Raw genomic sequence first — 19,444 nt, 5'->3', positions numbered from 1 at the left:
AAGTATCTGTATCTATAATCTCCTATTGATATCAAGAGATCTCATGGTCCTGATTTTAGAGGCAAGAGCTCCATTATAAAATGTCTTCTACATAGACATTTCTAGAAAATAGTTCTTCATTTCAAACATAGGTCATTTTAATCTACAAAAAAGCCCATATGATTTGTGCAGTACTGGCATTTTCAACTCAAAAATAAATCTATACATTTATTTTGTCAAAAAGAAAACTTTTAAAGACATATCATGACAACTGGAAGTAATCTAAATATCCAAACAGGGAAATGATTAAACAAAATGTAATATATCTACTTATTTTTTATAAACTGTATTAATATAATTTAATTACACTAAATAATTATGTTTAATAGTTCATATTACTATTTATTATTAATCTATTGATTTTATTAGTTTTATTATTAATATATTATGTTACTATATAATAAATTGAAATAAAAATAATTATTTTAACAAATTATATTTCATAATTATATTAATTGAATGTTACAATATAAAACAAACCAGAATATAACATTGTATTTGCATAATGATAATTATGTAAAATCCTTATGCATTTGCAGAAAAAAGAGAACACTGGAAGGAAGATAATGCAAAAATGACAATAGCTATGTTGTTAAATATGATTATAAGAAACACTTCTTTTTTGCAAGCTTTCTCTGTTGATCATTGCATGTGTTTTATAAATTAAAAATGGGTCATTTGAGGACAAAAGAGCTGACTAGCCACCTCAACAATGAAGACAGCAGATGACAAAGAAACATATGAAAAGATGCCCAACATCGTATCTCATTAGGGAACTGCAAATTTAAAAAGTGATGAGGTACCACAACACACCTATCAGAATCATTGAAATCCAGAACACTGACACCAAATGCTGGCAGGGATGTGGAGTAGCAGGAGTTCTCACTTGCTGTTGGTGGGAATGCGGTCTGGTACAGACACTTTGCAAGCAAGTTCGACAGTTTCTTATAAAACTAAACATATTCTTACACCATGCAATCCAGCAATCATGCTCCTGGGTGTTTACTGAAATTAACTGAAAACATATCCACACAAAAACCTGTACACAAGATATTTATAGCAGTTTGAATCATAATTGCCCAAACTTGGAGGCAACTAAGATGTCCTTCATTTAGTAAATGGATAAATAAACAGTGATGCATCCATACATTGAAATATTATTCAGTGCTAAAAAATAAAATAAAAGTTGTCAAATCCTGAAAAAATGTGGAGGAAATTTAAATGCATATCTCTAAATGAAACAAAAAATCTGAAAAGGCTACGGATTTATGATTTCAACTCTGTGATATTCTGGAAAAGACAATACTATGGAGATAGTAAAATGACCAGTGGTAAGCCAGGGATTTGTTATAGGGGAAAGGAAGGGAGAGATAAATAGGAGGCACACAGAGGACTTTTTTAGGGCAGTGAAAATCATCTGTATGATGCTGTATGATGGATACATACTGCTATACATATGTCAAAACCCATAAAGTGTACAAGAATAAACCCTAATGTAAACTATGGACTTTAGTTAATAATAATGTACTAATATTGGTTCATTAATTATTTAAAAATTACCACCTGAATGCAAGATTTTGTTAAAAAAATAAGTGGAGGTCGGGTTATACAGGAACTCTGTACTTTGTGCTCAGATTTCTGTAACTGTAAACCACTCTTAAAAATAAAGTCTATTAAAAACAATAATTTCAATGTGGTTCACAGAATCATCTTATTAGTAAATTCTAGGTTTTTTATTTCATTTGCTTAATTTTTTGGTTTTGGAGAATTTTTATTTGTAAAATTCTTACATATTTTCTGTATAAATTTTTAAGTGAAATTTTCAGACATGTATATTTTATAGAAGCATTATAGTTAAATAAATATTGGATTTTTAGCCATTTTCATTGCCTTTGTAACAAAATTTAATCAAGGCTTTATCTCTGTTGAAATATATTGGTGGTTGAAATGGCAGATTTTACTTAAATCTATATTCATTGAATTTTAAAATGAATGAAAAACCTATCTGTAAATACAGTAATGGCTTCATAATATCTGCTTTTTAAAAATAATTCTTTTTTTCCTCCCTTGAGTTTCACCTTAATCATTTGTAACTTAGCATCCACATTTTTCTAGCAAGTTCATGATCCTTGCAAGCCCTGGGGTTGCCCACTTATCACAGTCCACAGGATGAAAACCAGCTTGCCTTTTCCTTAAGCATTTTAATGTCTCCATTTAATGTCCTTTTTTCATTGCCAAGTTGTTTAGTCCTTTAGGAAAAAATTAATCTTCTTTGGGGACTGTAGATCTTTCTAAAAGCCAATGTAAGGATCTATTATGCCCAGGAAAGGTAGCCTCCCAAGTTAAAATATCAGTGTGTGGCTAGGTTGTTAAAAACCTAGCTGCTTCAACATTTAAGTGAAACAAACATAAAATGAGTCAGGAATAAAAAATTTTAAAAATAAAAGACTCTATGGACAAATAACATATGAGAAAAAAGACTTTCTGTAATAAACTACTCTTGATTGAAGGCAGCTATGAACAATTAATAGGTTATTGGTATTTCCCTGATAGCTCCTCATTCACAGATGCTCTACTTTAACTTAAAAAATTAAACAACTGTTAAGGCAGGTAATTATGGTTGGTTTTGTATATTTAATTTTGAGCTCAGTGGGTTTGAAGTTAAATATTAATTTAGTGGTCTACAATTAGCTCCCTAGTATAGGAAGGTGCTGACCCCTTTATTACCATCACTTCAGGGTGGTCAGGTTCTCTGCATCCTTGGAACCAACAGAAACAAGGCAGTGGCTCAACCAGGTCTAGCGTTCTTGACTCCAGCACTGCGCCCTCTGCTGGAAACTGTCCTCCATATCCAAATCTGTTGGGACAGGGTATGAATGCAAACCATCCCATAGAGTCAGGCAGAGATTACATGCTTATTTGTTGCCATTAATCCCTCCACTTACCCATTTCATCTATATCCCACCAGTATCTCCAGAAGCCAAGATAGTGGGTACAAGAGATCTCAGCAAATCTCTACAACTGTTTATTAACTTATCTCAAGTTTAAATATATAAAACAATACTCGCCTTCCATAGGTACACACTTGTACATATGTGAAAACTTGACATGACTAATTATTTTCAAAGCCGTACTCTTCTGCTTTGATTACATAATCCTGAGACTTGTGGCCAACAGAAATTAACTATTTTAGAAAACACTATTGTTTCTATTTCTACTATATTTTGAGTGTTAACAAACCTATCAAATGAAAAAAAAATTGATTCACTTGAATGTATTGTACTTTTTGTCAGTTCACTGGCATTTGGAAGAAATTGTCCTCCCTTTTTAAGATAACATCTGTCTTATAGCACTAACTTTATTATTAAGTGTAAGTAATTACCAAATCAATAATATTGACTTTACAAAAAAAACCTCATAATACAATTTAGTTAATGTCTATGCATTTACTTTGCCATTAAAAAAAAAGTCCTTTCTGGAACTTTTATTTGGGTACTGTGAGTTTGGCCCTGTACTATTGGTTTTGTGTTTACAATGTTGTACATAAACTTAAGCAGAATAGCCCCTTTCCCATGGTAGACCCTAGAGGTTAAAGGTAGGGGCTAGAAGCATAGGGGTGTCACTGTGAGAACACCATTGGAGCTGAATTGGTAAACATACAAACAAACATACAAACAAAATCCAGGTACTACTCCTCAGGAAACCAGACAATCAACTCTAGTCCTAAGTAATCTACTGCCCTTCACAGAAGCCAGTAAGTAACGCCAAAGATTCCACTGCCTCTTGCCCTCTTCTCTTTTTTCTTTATTCCTGCTTCTTCCTTTTCTATTCATCATCTTTATGCCATACCTCAACTTTTCCTCATTTACCATAGGATGACTAATGTGAAATAAGTCCCACTAAATACATAGTACACATTAGTTATCACTCTATTAAAGACACACATACACCTTCCTCATTCCTCTCAAGGGTTTTTTAATCCCTGATTTCTCATTCTTTTCCTCACATTTTATTCCCAAATTTAATTTCACATTCATACTTTATTTTTCTTTCTCTCCCTCTCCTAAGTCCTGGATGTTGAGTTGAACAGAATTTACATTCAAATAAAACCTAAAACTTTTTGTCCACATTTTCATACCAGCTGACTGAGATTGTAAGTGTTCCACTAGGAAGTTAAGATATATACTTGCTTAGAGTTTTTAAAAAGCATGCTGATTTCATCCCTTTATTCCCAGTGTCCCTACAGGGAAGAAGATGGACTATTCAAAATTGGTTTGGATTGATAAGATACTTCACCCTTATTTAAAGAGTTCATCTTGCATCAACCTCTCTTTTCATCCACTGAACAGATTCTGCAGCCTTCCTCATCTGAGAGAATTAGGCCTCCTTTGTCTGCTTTGATTCAGAAAATCATGCTTTCATTAACACAAACATCTCCTGATCTCTGCCAATGCATTTCAGATTTTCAAATTATGTATGTGCATCATTTTTCAAAATGCCGTAAGACCACAGGTCTGCCAAGCATTCAAACTGCACAGTCCCATGGCATGTATGTCAATTCATTCTAAATGGGGAGCATGATGATTGTAATCTTAGTCTCTCAAGTAGCTGCAGTTAGCTGTTTCCTTTATTTCAAGAAAAGAAATATGGTAGTATCTAACAAGAATGAAATCTCAGGAAATCTTATTCCCATCTATTTTCTGTTTTCCCAATAGAAAAGATGAAGACAACATTTTACATTATGAAATGGTCTGACTTTGGTGACTGAGTTGAAAAAAGACAAGTGTTCTTAGTGATGTTATAAACATACAGCAATAAACAAGTAGCAATTTTTATATTTGACAAGTGTAAATGCACAGGAAGTTTTTTAATTTTAATGGAAAATACCCTGGGTCATTTGTTCCATATACATGCTTTTCAACAAATTTTTTTCAAACTCAGATCTTCAAAATTGTCTTCACCTGTTTTCTTTGTCCATTCAAATCTTCTCTGAAACAGAAAAAGAAAAATGTCACCATAAAAAGTACCATTTAGACTATCCAGAGACTTGGTAATTAGAGACTGTGCCCAGAATTTCCATTAAAAGTTCTGGTAAACACACAAGAAATATATAAAACCAACAGATGACCCAGATACTGAAATTATCAAACAAGGACTTTAAAGTAACTATTTTCTCAAATAGTCAAGAAAATAGATGACAAGATGGAGTATTTTACCAGATAACAGGAACCCATAAAAAAGAGCTGAATAGAAATTCTAGGACTGAAAAATACAGTAATCGAAACAAATGCTTCATTGGATAGGTTTAACAATTGGAAGGCTGAATATAGCTGAGGGAAGGATTAGTGAACTGGAAGTCAGGTAAATATAAAATACCCTGAGGGAAACCTGGAGAGCAGAAAGGGTGGAAACTGTGAATAAGAATGAAAGGGGCAGATGGGATACAGTGAAAAGTTCTAATATGCATATAGCACCATCTCCCTCCAGAAAGAGAGGAGAGAATGGCAATGATGAAAAAGGACGATTTTTAAGAGTAAATGTCAAGAACTTACCAGTTGATGGAAGATACCAAACCACAGATTCAGAAGGTGTTCCAAATTCCAGACAAGGCAATTGAAAAGAAAACCACACTGGTGCACATCACAGTACAACAGCTGAAAACCGAAGACAAAGAGAAGAACCACAAGAGTACCTAAAAAGAAGGATATATTATTTTCAAAGGAACAATCATAAGACTGAGAACTGCCTCTTCAACCGGAAGATGTAGAACAAAGACAATGGAATAATATGAACAGAGTGTGAAAACAAAAAAATCTGGCAACCAGTCAAAATATCTTTCAAAAGTGAAGCAACATAGACATTTCTAGATTATCAAAGACTAAGCTTATTCATCAGCACCAGCCTATATGAAAGAGCATGCTAAAAGTAGTTCTCCAGGCAGAAGGAAAATGATCCCAAAGAGAAACACAAAAATGCAGGAAAAAATTATATAGGCTACATTTGGGGCAGATCTGAAGGAATACTGACTATACAAAATAATATTAACAACAATAATAATATCTTAAGGGGTTTAAAATATATGTAGAATTAACATATGTGACAACAATAATACTAATGGCACCTGGAGGGTTGGGGAAGGTTAATAGAGTTCAATATTCTAAAGTTTGGCATTGACTGTAATGTGGTAAGAGGACTAATTTAGATTCATTCTAATAATCCAAGGACACATGTTTAATCTCTAGGGGAATTTCTAAAACAGTATTGAAGGATGTGTAACCAGCAGGCCAATAAAAGAAAAATAAATGGAATAATCCAAAACTGATTAATTCAAAATAAGGAAGAAGGAAAAAAAGGGAGTCATAAAGCAATTGGGGGAAATAAAACTGAAAACAACTAATACTGTGGTAAATATTAAATTAGTTTATTTTCTGTGCATGTGTTGATTGTTTGAAAATAGCTGGGAAGTGTGATGGGCAAGCAATGTCTAATTGACCTGAATTGAAAATTTGCTATTGCTAATTCATTAAACAGATTTTCCACAAGCAAATAATAAAAATCATCAATAGTTGATGATTTTTGTATGATTACATAAGCATTATGTTACTGTATCTCATTTTATCCTTTGAAGTTTGTTTATTAGCCCTATTTTATGGGTATTTATATTTTTTAAGTGAGTTTCAGGCAGGTTAACTACAAGCTTACATTGAAAATAGCATATCTGGAACAGAAAACAATTTTTGTTTCTGTTGTTAAAACATTTTATTTTCCTCCAGAAGTGATACACCTAATCATCATGATATTTATCAACTGTCTTGAAAAGAAAAACAATATTTCATGATTTTCTTTTAAATGCAGACACAATAACACATGGAGGCATTTTAGCAAATGTGTGGATCAAGTTTTCAAAAAGGAAAAAAAAGGGGGAGGGTATCACCTAAATCCTAGCAATTAGCCCAAGTTATTGATTCATTGAACAAACTTTTATTAAGCATGTGCTAAGTGTCAGGCATAGTACTAGGCCCTGATGATATAGAATAAAACAACATTTTTAATAAAGATTATTAATCCTTTGTGCAGCAATATTTTCTCCAACCTATTGTGTGTATTTTCCCTTTGTTTTGAGCCTTTGGCCATTCAAAATACTCACTTTTTTAGTCTGTATATAGGAAAATATAACTAACTTTTTCTTCACAGAAACTTTTCCAATTTAAGAAACTTTACCCCTGTTTACATTATGTAAATATACACAAAAATGTAATTCTATTATTTTATGCACTTAGGTGTTTCATTTAAATCTCTAATTCATCAGAAATGCACTTTGTTATATGATCTCAGATAGAAATGTAGCATTATCCATCGTATTAAAATGCATATTTTCCAATCTGAACTGAAAATTCCATTTGCTTTTCATATAAAGTTCTCATAGTCTTAAATCAAATTTCTGTATGCTCTGATATTTATCTACTTCTTTGTGTCAATATATTCTATTTTTATTGGAATGACTTTAGAGTAACTCTTGGCAAGTGAAGTACCTGAACTAGTATTCTTTATTTCCACATCCCCCCAGTCCTCTTGAAAAACTTTTTTCATAGCACATGCACACACACACAGAATTATATCTACTTCTTGTAAATAGTATAAAATATATGACACAAAATGTTACAATCCTCATCTTAATTCCTCCACTATTAAAACGGTAGTGTGTTTTCTGCCAGTTTTATTAGCTAAGCATTTTATTCACTTAAAACTCATTCTGGACTAAACTTATTTTAAAAATAATTTCATTGGCTTTTCACAGGCATTTATTCTTCTAAAGAAACTTTAAAATATTTTAACCTAGTTGCATAAAATGAAGGATAATTCCTCTAGTATTTAGTGTCTGGAACACACTGGCAGCCAATAAATTCTTAGATGTTTTTCACATCAACCTGTTTTGGTAGAGCTTGTATGGTTACAAAGAAAAAAACAATCCAGCTCATGTAAATGGGTATTTGTTATATATAAGTCTTCAAGGGCTGTGAAAAAAATCGGGAGTTTACCAAAATACAATGACAGGACAGGACAGGGACTAACCTGAGACAAAGTTTCACTAATGATCCAACTCTCAAATTGAACTAAATCACTTAACAAGTAGCTTACAAGTCCAGGTGCTGGATATCCAAATAAAAATGACCAGGTCACTATCCTTAAGGTGCTCCCTGTGTAATGGAGAAATTGGGATACAGAAATAATGTGACTTGCATGGTGTCACACAGGTAATCTGATTGCTAACTGAGAGCTAGAGCTTAGTATCTCCCTCTACCCATGCCTTCTAACCAGGTTAACTCTACAAAGTTGCTCTCTTTTATCTATTCCTTCTGCTTTTGTATTGTAATCTCAGAAGAAAAAGTGCTCTTCTTACCAAAGTAACCTGTGACCCCTGATCTCCTTTCTTCAGCCCTTCTCTTTTTATATGCAAAATTGCCGTTCTGTTCAGTCTCAGATTTTTATACAAGGAAAGAAATGTGGGGTATGTATATGTGTGTGTGTTGAGAGAGATAACTTGGTCTACCATCTTTTTATCACAGTCAATTGCTCTGCTCCCATCCTCTGACCATTGAAAGGATCCTCCAGCCTCTACCTGCATCCATCCTTAAGAGCTCTCCACTCCTCTGCCCCTCAGGTTTCCTGAGGATCACTAGTAACCTCCTTATCCACAAACCCAGTAGCCCTTGATTCACCTATCTGACATTGTTGATCATTCCTTCTTTCTTGTAACTCTTCCCTACTTAGACTTCTCTGATTCAATACTTAAGAGTTCGCCACTTCCCTCCCCAATCCATCTTCTCGTTCACTGTCTTATCCTCTATTCCATGAAAAGAGACATTTGTTTTCTTCTCATATTATTTCTCTTTTCCCTAGGATTTTTGAATATCTTACAAATCTTTCCTTTCACCTTTTACCAATTTCCAGATCTCCAGTTCTATTCCCAATATCTTTTGGACATGGTTGGCTGATACATACCCAAACTGAAAATTAGTCTCAACATTTTCCCCTATTCAGTCAAGAACTTACTCCTCCTTACTTACTTATTTCTGTGAATAGTGTATTCATTCAACTGTCTGCCTCCTCATGAAGCTTTGGTTTGGCATCTCCCTCACCTTAACCAACACTCCTGCCCACCAGCACCACCATATAATTGTGCACTAGACTATGTAGCTTCTCCCTGCAAAATGTCTTGTTTCCAGGCTTTCCTTTTTTCATTTCTTCGCTCATTTTTACTGATACCCATATTATCTGTGACCTGAAATATTAATTACAAAAGTATTGCCTAGACTCCATGATGGACCTGAACCAAGTACTAGATCATTGTTACATAAAATTTTTACTATATCCTTTTATTTTCAAAGTCAAAATTCACTCTTCTTTAATGACATTTTAGATAATAACTACCTTTGGTCATAAAGAGTGTGGGATGTGGTACTATGTGGTGGACAAGAGTTCAAATGTCCATTTATTTATTCACCAATGTATTTTAAACATCTACTATTCAACAGGCAAGATTCTAGTTTCCAAGGATTCATCATTGAAAAAAATAAAATCAATATACTCACGGAATTTACATTTTAGAGGTTATATCTGAGTTTGAATCTTGGATCCAGCATTTTTGGATTTGTGATCTGAGACGTTACTTAACCTTTCTAAGCTTGTGCTCCTTCATCTGTTAAAAAAACGAAGTGGGGGTTAGGGAGTGAGATATAACACATACCACATAGGCTCTTCTAAGAAGTTGAACTTAGGCTGATAGACAATGTTATTTATCCAATAAATGTTAGCTTTTCTTTTTTTCCTGAACTGTATATTTTGTCCTTTCCCTAAAGGTTGCTTCACTCACTGTTTATGCCACATATTGGGGTTCATTTTGTGTTTTGGCCCATAACACTCTAACTTATTACATAATTCACAAACTACATGTTTTTAGTGTTTTGTCCGTTTTTTATTCTGAAAACTTACTGTATTTGCATAGATACTTAAAAATGAAGCAGAACTTAAAGTATGAAAAGACTATGAATACTCTCCATCTGAAAATAAAATGGAGCATAGTAAAAAATATGAAAATAACTAGATTTTGCTTTCTTTTGTAGTTATGTAACTGAGCTCAAACATCACTTTTTTCCTTCCCTAAATTAGGAGAGTTTAAAAATGAAAAAAAAAAAATCTCTCTCTCGCTCTCCCTCTCCTATTCACTAGAAACTAAGAAAGAAGAGATCTTATTCAGGTCTTTCCTACATTTCTGGTTCACATCCAATGGACAAAAGAGAAGAAGGCATTCATTCACTAATAATTATCAAGCACCTAAAAAGTACCACAGCTCTTCCAAACTCTAGGGAAATCCTGGCTTCTGCTCTCATGGAACTTGCCTTCTCAGTTAGAAAGCAGGGCTCTCCTGCAGCTGCTGGGGCAGCGGTAGCTGGCTGCATGTGAACACTCTTAGACTTACAGAAGACACTGGAGACAATCTAGACAATTTCCAACCTAGTAGAGAAATCTGTAATCTAGAGCATCTTCATTCAGCCTTTTCTTGGATGCCTGCAGTGACAAGGAGCTCAATATTTCATCTTTTCCATTTTCAATAGGTTTGAATATTAGATGTTCTCATATTTTTCTGGCTTACCAAAACATAAGGCAGCTTTATATCTCTTTCTTAACAATCACAGCCACATTTCTTAACATTCACAGCCCCCTAAACTGAGCTAAATACACCCAATCTGTTAGTCATTCTAAATGCAATATTGTCATTAATATTGCCAATGACCAAGATTCATAATTATTTAAATAGTCCCTATGTATAGACCCACCAGCTCAGAATATAGTGAACCATTCCTTCCTACTTGGGGTAAAGCATTTTAGGATTGAAATAATCCTAAACGCCATGGTCACCCTAACTGATTGGCTCATATTAAACCTTTGCCACTGTCAGGCTATTTCTTGTCATTATTTCTCCGTGGCCTTATAGCTGAAGGTTGGTGATATGTTGGGAAAGCATGGAAGCAGGCACACCTATGTGAAATAATATCATTTCTTGAGATTAACTAAAGTGCTATGTGACTTACTGATTTTCATTTAAATTTATTAAATTAGGTATCAACATTGAACATCTTCAGGTCCAAAGCCAAAAGCAGAGCTTCAAGCTTATAGAAAATCAAACAGTACCATAATCATTCAAATAAAATGAGTGGCACTGTACTTCATGTGAACAAGAATATTATATTAATGTTATTATGTCACTTGAAATATAGATATTTGCTGAAAGACAGGTTACAAAATCATCAGATTTATACATAAATATTTCATGACTTCTTGAAAAATGCTGATTTCTGTCATTTAAGTCCTGAGTATTTATTTTACATAAATCCATTCAGTTGAAATAATTTGGAACTTATTAGACATGCTCAAGAAAATTTTTTAAATTTTAGGAATATCCAGAATGTCCCAGATCACCACATTATAACCAATGACCAATATTTATTCCACTCTAAAAGAGAAAATACTTTTGCACCACCACATGTAATATGTTAGACACAGTTTTGAAAATTGATATAACATAATTAAGGAATTTCTAATTAACAATTTTTTTCAAAAGTATTCAGAAGAGATTAAGAAATATGTGATACAGTTCTAAGCAAAATTATGCATTGTTGAACTCACAGAGGATATATAAAAATGTGTAAGGGGGGGAAAGTACTTTTCATATGTGTGTTGACTGTCATTTTTTAAGAATTACAGATAATGCAGCAGTAAAAAGAAATTTCAGAATTCAATAAATGTTTAGAAATTTAAGAGTAGATGAAAGAGTGAAAATTCTTGAATTTTGAAATTCCTCTTTAATGAGAAAGGGAAATCTAAAATAATGACAACAACAATAATTAAATCATGCACAAAGGCTTTTGGAATTTTCAGAATTCCTGTGTCTCTGCTTAAAGCACATAAAATTAAAATGATGTAGTTACAATTTGTTTCTTAACTATTTTATATTCAGTAATTTTTAATGAAGCAACTAAATTAGGCATAACTTAGTGCAGCTTTAATGTAGTTATGATGAATATATTTTACTTGATTAAAAATGATAAAACCAGAGAGCCTTAAATATTATCTTAAAAGATTAACTACTGTGTTAATTACACATCTAGGGGAAAGGTATAAGTGAATATTCTGAACAGTAACTTCCTTTTGTTCATTTCATTTAATTAAAGACTCAATCAACTTTTGCTCTAAATACTAAAATTTTCCTAAATTACACCTTGGCTTGCAAATGGAAGGGCATACAGCAGGGCTGTCAATTTAACACTAGTGAAGATTCAGCAAGTAATCCATTTTTTTATTTAACCAAAAAAGTACTTGGCAGTGTAAAGTGATCTAATTAACTAAATAATCGCCAACCCTACATTGCATTTTGTGTTACATGATATAATGCAAATAAATATTAGTAAAAATCAAAGTATTTGGATACCTAACTGATGATGATGAGGCCTGCCTCTGCTAACAGGTACATTAATGAATAGAAGCCTCCATCCCTTAGGACCCAGTACATGAGGCAAATTTTTTCACCGCTCTCACTTCTAGGGTGACCAATTAACCACAGTATTTACAAAGTTTTCTCCCATAGGAATGGAAGTCCATGTGGTCATCTGTATGTTTATTTTGTCCAGTGAGAGGGGAAATCTTGTAAAGAAACAGTTTTGAGATACGTATTAGATTATTTAATCTAAATTTATTTTATCTAAAAAGCAAACAAATGTTCATAGATGACAATTTTCAGCTAAAAACTTTATCTACATTTAATTGCCAATCTCCTCTAAATAGGTAAATGTCTTCTCATAGCAACTAAAATTGAATCTCCTTCCTCCGAAAGCCCTGCACCTTTATCAAATCAAGTCTTGTCTTCAGGCCTCAGCCCTCGGCCTTGCATCACTAAGGGAGCCATACTGCCAATTGGACTGGGGCTGTTACCCTTGAGAAGGGTAGCTCAACTCCAGGAGAGTCTCCAAATGCTAATAAAAATTAATTTCCTCGACAAAAGAAAACATTTTTCAAAATACTAAAAAAGAAGGAAAGAAATCTCAGTGCTTTGTGTTTTTCTGTTTGTTGTTAGGATTGGGGACAGGAAGCATCTGAAAGATGGTTTTAAAGGAAGCGGATGGCTACTTGCATGGGACTGCATTTTAGTTGTGCACAAAGTGATGCGAGTTGACTTGAGTTGTTCTGCCACTAAAAGTGAAGCGCCCTGCACATGGAAACCCCCTTCAGACATTCAGAGTTTACCGAAAAAGGACTGCGGAGCGCTGCCATAAATTCAGAACTAACTCTCCAGCCCTCTCAGGCTTTGAGAGAGAGAAGGACGGAATGTGGCACCCGGGGAGCCCAGCGTGTATCGCCTTTAAAGAACCGGTCGGCGTCCTCTCCCTCCCCCCGAGTACGAAGCGAAAGTCACCTGCAGATCTGGCCGACTCTGCCGACTCTCTCGGTCGGTCCCGCTCTTCGTCTGCCCAGTTCGGACAGTCTCCATTGACCAGTTCCAGCTCCCGCCGCCTTCGGCTCCAGTGTCCCCTGCCCCCGCCCCTCGTCTGTAATCGCCCCCCCCCCCCCGGAGTCCCGGCCCCGCCGGGCGCTGATTGGCGGTGGCGCTGACAGGAGGCGGGGCCTGGAGTCCCGGCCAAACCTTCCCTGGCGTATAAGCCCCTTCTCGGCGCTCTCTCTCCATCTCTCTCCTCTCTTTCTCTCTCGCTCCCTTCCTCCCTGTAACTGAACAGTGAAAATTCACATTGTGGATCCGCTAACAGGCACAGATGTCATGTGAAAACGCACATGCTCTGCCATCCACACCGCCTTTCTTCCTTTTCTTTCTCTCTTTTTTTTTTCGTGCTCCTTCTCCCTCTTCTTTGTAACTAACAAAACCACTACCAACTCCTCCTGCTGCTGCCCTTCCTCCTCCTCCTCCGTCCAAGTGATCACAAAAGAAATCTTCTGAGCCGGAGGCGGTGGCATTTTTTTTTTTTTAAAGCAAGCACATTGGAGAGAAAGAAAAGAGAAAAACAAAAGCAAAACAAAACCCAGGCACCAGCCAGCCAGCACATTTTTTTTCCACCCTTCCTGAAAACAAACAAACAACCATCAAAACAATCACCACCACCACCCTCAAAACTGTTAACCTAGCGGCGGCGGCGACAGCAAACGTCACCCTCCGGCCACGGCGTCCGCCTGAAGGGATGGTTTTATCGGTTGAGCAGCTCTTTGCCGACCACCTTCTTCAGTGGTGCTGAGCGGGATTTTTGGGCTCTCCGGGGTTCGGGCTGGGAGCAGCTTCATGACTACGCGGAGCGGGAGAGCGGCCACACCATGCGAGGTAAGCGAGCCCGCGGGCACCGAGGCTGCCCGGGTCCGGCCAACTCCAGCCAGATGGGGAGGTGGGGGAGGGGAGCGCTCCCAGCCGCGAGGAAGGAGGTTGGCGGGGCGCAGTCCCCGAGTTCGCGGTCGCAGGTGGGCTGCAAATGGCCTGGGCGTAGAAAGTTGTGGGAAGGTGTTAATGCCTCTCGGGAGTTCTGGAGGGACGCGGGAGGGCGCTTTTTGGAGAGGGGAGCGACGATGGTTGCTTCCCCCCAGTCCGAGAGTTGCGCCGAACCATTTTTGTGTGTCACTCTTGCTTGCGGAAGCGGACGCGGGACGGAGGGAGAACCGGGAGCGGGATGCCTGGTGACAGAAGTGGCTGGAAGCGCTCGGCGCGCGGCGGGCGCCAGCCGGGGTTGGGCGCGCTAGGCGCACCAGCGGGCGGCGGGGCGGGAGCGCGCGGGCACACTCGCTCTCCAGGCTATGAGGCCCACCAGCGTCCCCGCCGGCTGACACGTCCCTACGTGGGAGTGGTAGGCAGAGGGGCGGTGTCGTGGGGCTGAAAGCGGATTCGGAGATCGGCCTCTGAGCGTGTCTCTCACTCTGCCGCTGCGCCCTAGCCAGGTCCGCGTGCCCTAGCCCGCGCCGCCCAGGGACCGTCGCCAACCCGAGAAAGTTGTACGGAGAAAGTTCCAGAGCCCACCCCCGACGGGACAGGCTCTTTTGTCAAATAGCCTCTGCGAGAGGCGGTCTGGGTGAGCCCTGGAGCCAGGACGCCAGGCACTGATGATAGCGGCGGGTCCCTGGGGCGAGATGGCAGCTGCGGGGCAGCGCGCCAGGGACAGGACAGAGACACCTTCTCCGGCGGCCCTTGGAGCTGCCCGAGTAGATGGCCTGGCTGGCTTTAGGGAGACAGCTTTTTGTTCGTCTCCTCCCCTGTGGTGCCGAGACCTTCAGGTTTCCTGCGCGCTGTGCCTGGACCCGCTCACCCTCACTTTCTGCTTGGCCCAACTTCACTCTTCTTGGGACAGCGGGCCGGGTACCCGAGTACCATGGGAGTATGAACAAGCCTCTGAGGACTCGCTCCCACCTCCACCCCATCCCAGTTTTTCCTCCCGGTCACCCCGCAGTTCTTTGGGGGGGGGGACGGGGGAAAGCTCTTCTCTACCCTTTAAGGGTCCTGGCAACAGAGTGGGAAACAGCCGGTTCCGGACCTTCGCACATCCATGACCCCGCGACAGGTGGACGAAGCAGGAAGAACTTGGAGAGCTAGGCTGCAGACACTCCTCGCCTTCCACGGGGCTGTGTTCACTCGCCACTCACATCCCCCCAGCACCGCTCTAAGAGCGCCCCGAGCGCGTAGCGGGCATGCTCCCCCGTCCCCGAGCGAAGGAGCCCAGAACCTGGACGGTGGGGAGGATACTAGGTTAGCCGGCCGGGCGCTGGGTCGTGGCAGGAAAGGGAAGGAAGAGAAGGAACACAGACTGCCCAGGGATGTGGGGGGTAGGGGATGTTGCTGAAGGTAAAGGACGGGGACATCCTGATGGGATGGTCTTGACTGACTCTCGCCCTGGAAGTAGGGGCCCAGGAATTCCAGCAGTTCCAGTTTAGTGTTCTAGCTGGGGGTTTGGTCACATGCTCCGCCGTCCAGATTCTTTCGGGAAACTCTACTTGAGCAGTTGGTGAGTTGGCCTTTAAGTGAAAGACTCCCAGTATTTGTTTTCCTTTTCCTGTCCCATCTCACCATTATCAGCTCTCCTTTCCGCTTCTTCTCTGGTCTGAGTCTGTCAGTTCGTCCTTCCTCCCCTTCTCCCCTTCCAACAGTCCTCCCGTGGCTGAGTTCTTATGTTCTGAGGGTCCAAAACTACAGGTCACCTCAGCTCCAACCCGGCACTAGGACCTGGGGCATAAAAGCTGCACATACTCCCCTTAAATGGTAGAACACTGAGGAGTGTGGGGGGCAACAGAGGCTTGTAGCTTGATCGCGCTGCTCCTGAAGGAGCAGTTTGCTGGCTACAGCCCGGGTTCGCCATGGAGCTTGCCGCGGGGACTCCAGCAGCTGGAAGGGTTGATAGCCAGGCGCTCACCTTATGCTCACCTGAGAAGCCAGGAGAAGCCCACTGCCCATTGCAGAGGGCACCACCCTCGCCAGGCTGCCCAGAAGAGCTTACGTATTCTAATTTACGGCGGCTCTCAGGCGGCCTTCGGGAACGCGCTGGAGAAAAAGCAAGCTTACAAGGTGGCGGAGTCCTTTCTACCCCTCAGTTTCTCCTTTCTTGACTCTCATCTGCCGTCCCTGCACATTTCCTGCAGATCATGCCCTCCCGCGACATCGGGGTTTGTGCTTCAAGGATGAGTTGAAAAAGGTATAGGCTCTTTAGACGTTTTATGGGAGTCAGGGGTTGCACTCGGGTGTGAACTTGGGAAGTGAAAACGGAAACCAATCAGCTGTCTCTTGAAAGCTACTAAGCAGCCTATATTAAGGGGAGGGCGCGGTTTTTGAACACGGCTCTAGGGTGCACCCACTCCGTCTCCCCTACACCACACACAAGCTCCCCATCCCCAGATGGTCCCCACTCATTGCCCCGGCCTCCGCTAGAAAGTTTGAAGTTGACGACGCAAACTTGGTACAGGATTGAGTGGGACCAATCCGTTAAAACCTACCCCCACCTGCATCCCGCCCCTTCCAGGTCTAAGATAGTTAAGAGACTTTATCCCTAGGGAAGCTCTAAGGTTAAAAAGGGGTTAAAAGGCCCAGATCTTTGAGGTCATTGCTCTGTCCCCCCCGCTGATTTGAGTCTGGGCTGGGCTGGGTGGCTTATTCTGGCTGGCTTGGGGCGAAGGAAGTGGTATTTGGTGGCGCACAAAGCACTTCACCCTTTGTTTCCTAGAAGAACCCTTGAGTTCCAGAGATGCTACTTTGTAGACCGCATTAGAAAGAAAACTTCTTTAGGCGGAAGGGAGGACTTTTAACTGGGTCCATCCATAGGTAAGAAAAGAGTGAGCTGAGGTGTGGGTGTCCAGACTCCTCCCTGGAGAGGCCTGTCAGCTGTTTATCACACAGGGTACTGAAATGGTCTGATTTTTCAGCCCTGCCTCTGCTGAAAACCCAGCTTCCAAAAACAGGGGCACAGATGTCCTAGCAATCAATAGGTGATTGTGGCTCCAGAGGATTAGGAATCTGTTTTTTTGCTTGCTGTAAACAAGGTTGGGGCTTGGCTTTTCTGAAGCCCAGTTTTCATCTATTATTTTCAGGTAGTTAATTTTTATTAACTGCTAACTTTAGAAAAGAAGCAGCTTGCTCTCTGAGATTATGGCAGCCTTTCAGAAGTCTGGAGCTCTGAATGTCCTGTAGGCCAGGACTTCAATTTCCTAAAGAAGTTCTCAACCTTAATTTCTTCCCCAAATTCCAGTTAAATATTTCTAACCAAGATTCCACCTTCCACAATTAAAAGGCATTGCTGGAAGGACATCTCTGACAGTAGTCTTATTAATATTTGTTCATTGCATAATCATCAGTAAGCTGTCTTCATTCCAAGAAAAGTAAACATTCAAACACTTTAAAGAATAGTCCTAAAGCTGTATGTCAAATATTGTTGGAAAAAATATAATTCCAGAAAAGTAAAATATTTTCTTAGGTGGTCACGTCTTGGGACTCTCTCCTCCCCCTGCCCCCAATATTCCGAGTGAATTTGTAACAAGTGTTATGACACAGAAGTGTATGACACCCTGGGCTTCTGGGATACATATTAGTATTACCAAGGCTTTTTACTTTTCCATATTTTTAGATAATCTGGAATTGGGAAATCGGGATGGAAATATAAAGGAAGGAATTTTGAGCAGCATAATCAAAATCATGAGGGACACTAGATTAAAACTCTTTGTTATCACTTATTTAAAACTTAGAAGTCCTAGATTTTTCATCAGCAACAGAAGAGCTTCTCCTATGTTGTTTAGAAAACCATTGAAAGACCGTTTTTATTAAAGTGGTGTATGTGAAGTTTTATTTTTACATAAATAACATATTTACTTTATACTCAAATCTAAGTGTTAATATTTACTTATTTTAGTAACAATTTGCTCAGTACTAAACTATTAACAGACTTAAAAAACACTTATTCAGTGCAGCGCAAATGCATTGTATTTTAAACTTAATATTTCAGAGCCTTGAAACCTAATTTTACAGCAACAAAGATTTTACAGCACCAAGAAAAATCTCAGTTTCAGGGTTGGTCTTCATGAAAAGGACTTTCTGTTTAATAATATCTACTTTTTTTCTAAAAGTAGCATAGAATTGTCACCAGAATTATAGAATGATTCAATATGGGAAATTTTTCTAAAAAGACAAGTAAAATTTTTTTTTCAGCTATTATTTCACATTTTACAAACCTGTATTCACCTTTTAGGAATATAATGTGGCCTGCGTAGTTTTTATACTTCTCAATACAGTAATCTTAGAAATGAAAGTATGAATCACATTAGCTAGATTTTTTTCACTTCAGTGGATAATATACCTAATTTATTTTACCATTCAATAGCTACAGAGTTAAAAATTATTCTAGTAAATTATTAAGTTAAGAAATTCTATATATGTGGGTCTGCTGGTATTCTGCAAATTTGTAAATAAAGTGAGGTTTTAAATTGTGAACAATAACATCAGTACCACTGCACACTGGTGTAACCTAAGCCTTATAAGTAATTATAGGAGGAAATAGGAGAATTAATCTCAAAGTTAAGAACACTAAATTCTGGCCAGTTTGAAAGAAACCAAAGGTTCTAAATAGATATGCTGTTAATGAAAAAGTGATTAGTGAGTGAGATGACTTAAAATCTAAATATCTTTTTTATCATTCTAGTATTATGAAGAGAATTTCTTAACACTAAGTCATTTCCGTGTGTACTCCATAAAGACAAAAAACCTTTAAATTACATTGCCATTAAGTTAACATAATTGACATTAACAGAACACTTTATTGTGATATTAAAATATACAGAAAAGTAAATATTAGGAATGGACATTGTGCTTGATAATTAAAATGTT

General features: G+C 38.6%; 1 protein-coding gene and 1 long non-coding RNA gene across 2 annotated transcripts in view; one reads left to right on the top strand and one right to left on the bottom strand.

Annotated features, from left to right (window-relative positions):
* Positions 1–4,800: 4,800 nt before the first annotated feature.
* On the bottom strand, positions 4,801–13,626 carry LOC118916444 (uncharacterized). Its single transcript, XR_005026387.2, has 4 exons — positions 13,511–13,626; positions 9,633–9,739; positions 5,592–5,731; positions 4,801–5,028 (listed from the first exon to the last, which is right to left on the bottom strand). It is a non-coding gene; the product is annotated as an uncharacterized LOC118916444 (long non-coding RNA).
* A 96-nt stretch (positions 13,627–13,722) lies between these two features.
* The window catches only part of RORB (RAR related orphan receptor B), a 169,510-nt gene continuing 163,788 nt past the window's right edge, over positions 13,723–19,444 (top strand). The window contains exon 1 of the mRNA XM_036893480.2: positions 13,723–14,422. Within this exon, the coding sequence (XP_036749375.1) occupies positions 14,416–14,422 (7 nt within the window). The 5' untranslated portion in view covers positions 13,723–14,415. The remainder of the gene's footprint in view (positions 14,423–19,444) is intronic.

This window comes from Manis pentadactyla, chromosome 3 (genome assembly GCF_030020395.1).
Source record: "Manis pentadactyla isolate mManPen7 chromosome 3, mManPen7.hap1, whole genome shotgun sequence".
Taxonomy (NCBI): domain Eukaryota; kingdom Metazoa; phylum Chordata; class Mammalia; order Pholidota; family Manidae; genus Manis; species Manis pentadactyla.
Note: the sequence above shows the minus strand (reverse complement) of the source record. Positions and strands in the feature narration are given on the sequence as shown.